This window comes from Phalaenopsis equestris, unplaced genomic scaffold (genome assembly GCF_001263595.1).
Source record: "Phalaenopsis equestris unplaced genomic scaffold, ASM126359v1 Scaffold186253, whole genome shotgun sequence".
Classification (NCBI taxonomy): Eukaryota; Viridiplantae; Streptophyta; class Magnoliopsida; order Asparagales; family Orchidaceae; genus Phalaenopsis; species Phalaenopsis equestris.
In genome coordinates, this window is record NW_018206202.1 from 1 (window position 1) to 664 (window position 664).

At 53.8% G+C, this 664-nt stretch overlaps 1 protein-coding gene across 1 annotated transcript; it reads left to right on the forward strand.

Annotated features, from left to right (window-relative positions):
* Positions 1-56: 56 nt before the first annotated feature.
* Positions 57-619, forward strand: LOC110034397 (7-deoxyloganetic acid glucosyltransferase-like; the record flags this gene model as incomplete). Its single annotated transcript, XM_020738665.1, is given in 1 exon segment — positions 57-619. A coding segment is annotated over 1 exon segment (501 nt), but the record flags the coding sequence as incomplete, so codon positions are not given.
* Between the last annotated feature and the right edge of the window lie 45 nt (positions 620-664).

The window sequence follows — 664 nt, forward strand, 5'->3', positions numbered from 1 at the left end:
AAAAAATAGTTCCAAGTAAATCTTGAATTTATCGAACATACGTTGAAAAGGAGAACTTACCGACTTGTCCCGGCTTACCCTCTCTGTCCTCCCTGCTGCATCCTCTTGTCTCTTTCAAATGGCCGCTCACGCCGTAATTTTCACTTTCCCCTCCCAGGGCAACGCATCCCCGATGCTGAAGCTCGCCGAGCTCCTCTCCTTAGCCAACATCCACATCACTTTCATCAACACCGAAAACATCCACCGCCGCTTCCTCCTCCACTCGCCTGACTTAGACCGGCTCGCCCGCCTCCCCTGCTTCCGCTTTCGCACCATCCCCGACGGCCTCCCCGAAGACCATCCGCGTCCCATGCTCGACTTCCTCAACCTCATGCAATCTCTCAGCTCCTTCTCCCGACAGCCTTACAAAGAGATCCTTACCCCGGCGTCCGGGATCGATCCCGATGGCTGGCCGCGGGTCACTTGCGTCATCGCCGATGGCACACTATCCCTTGCCTATGAAGTACCTGCGGAGTTGGGACTCCCGGTCATCTTCTTCCGCACTAGCAGCGCCTGTTCGTTCTGGGCTTATCACTGCATTCCCCTTCTTTTAAAGAACGGAGAGCTCCCTTTTCCAGGTACTGTTAATATAGATCAGCTTCGATTTAAACATCTACGATTTTCC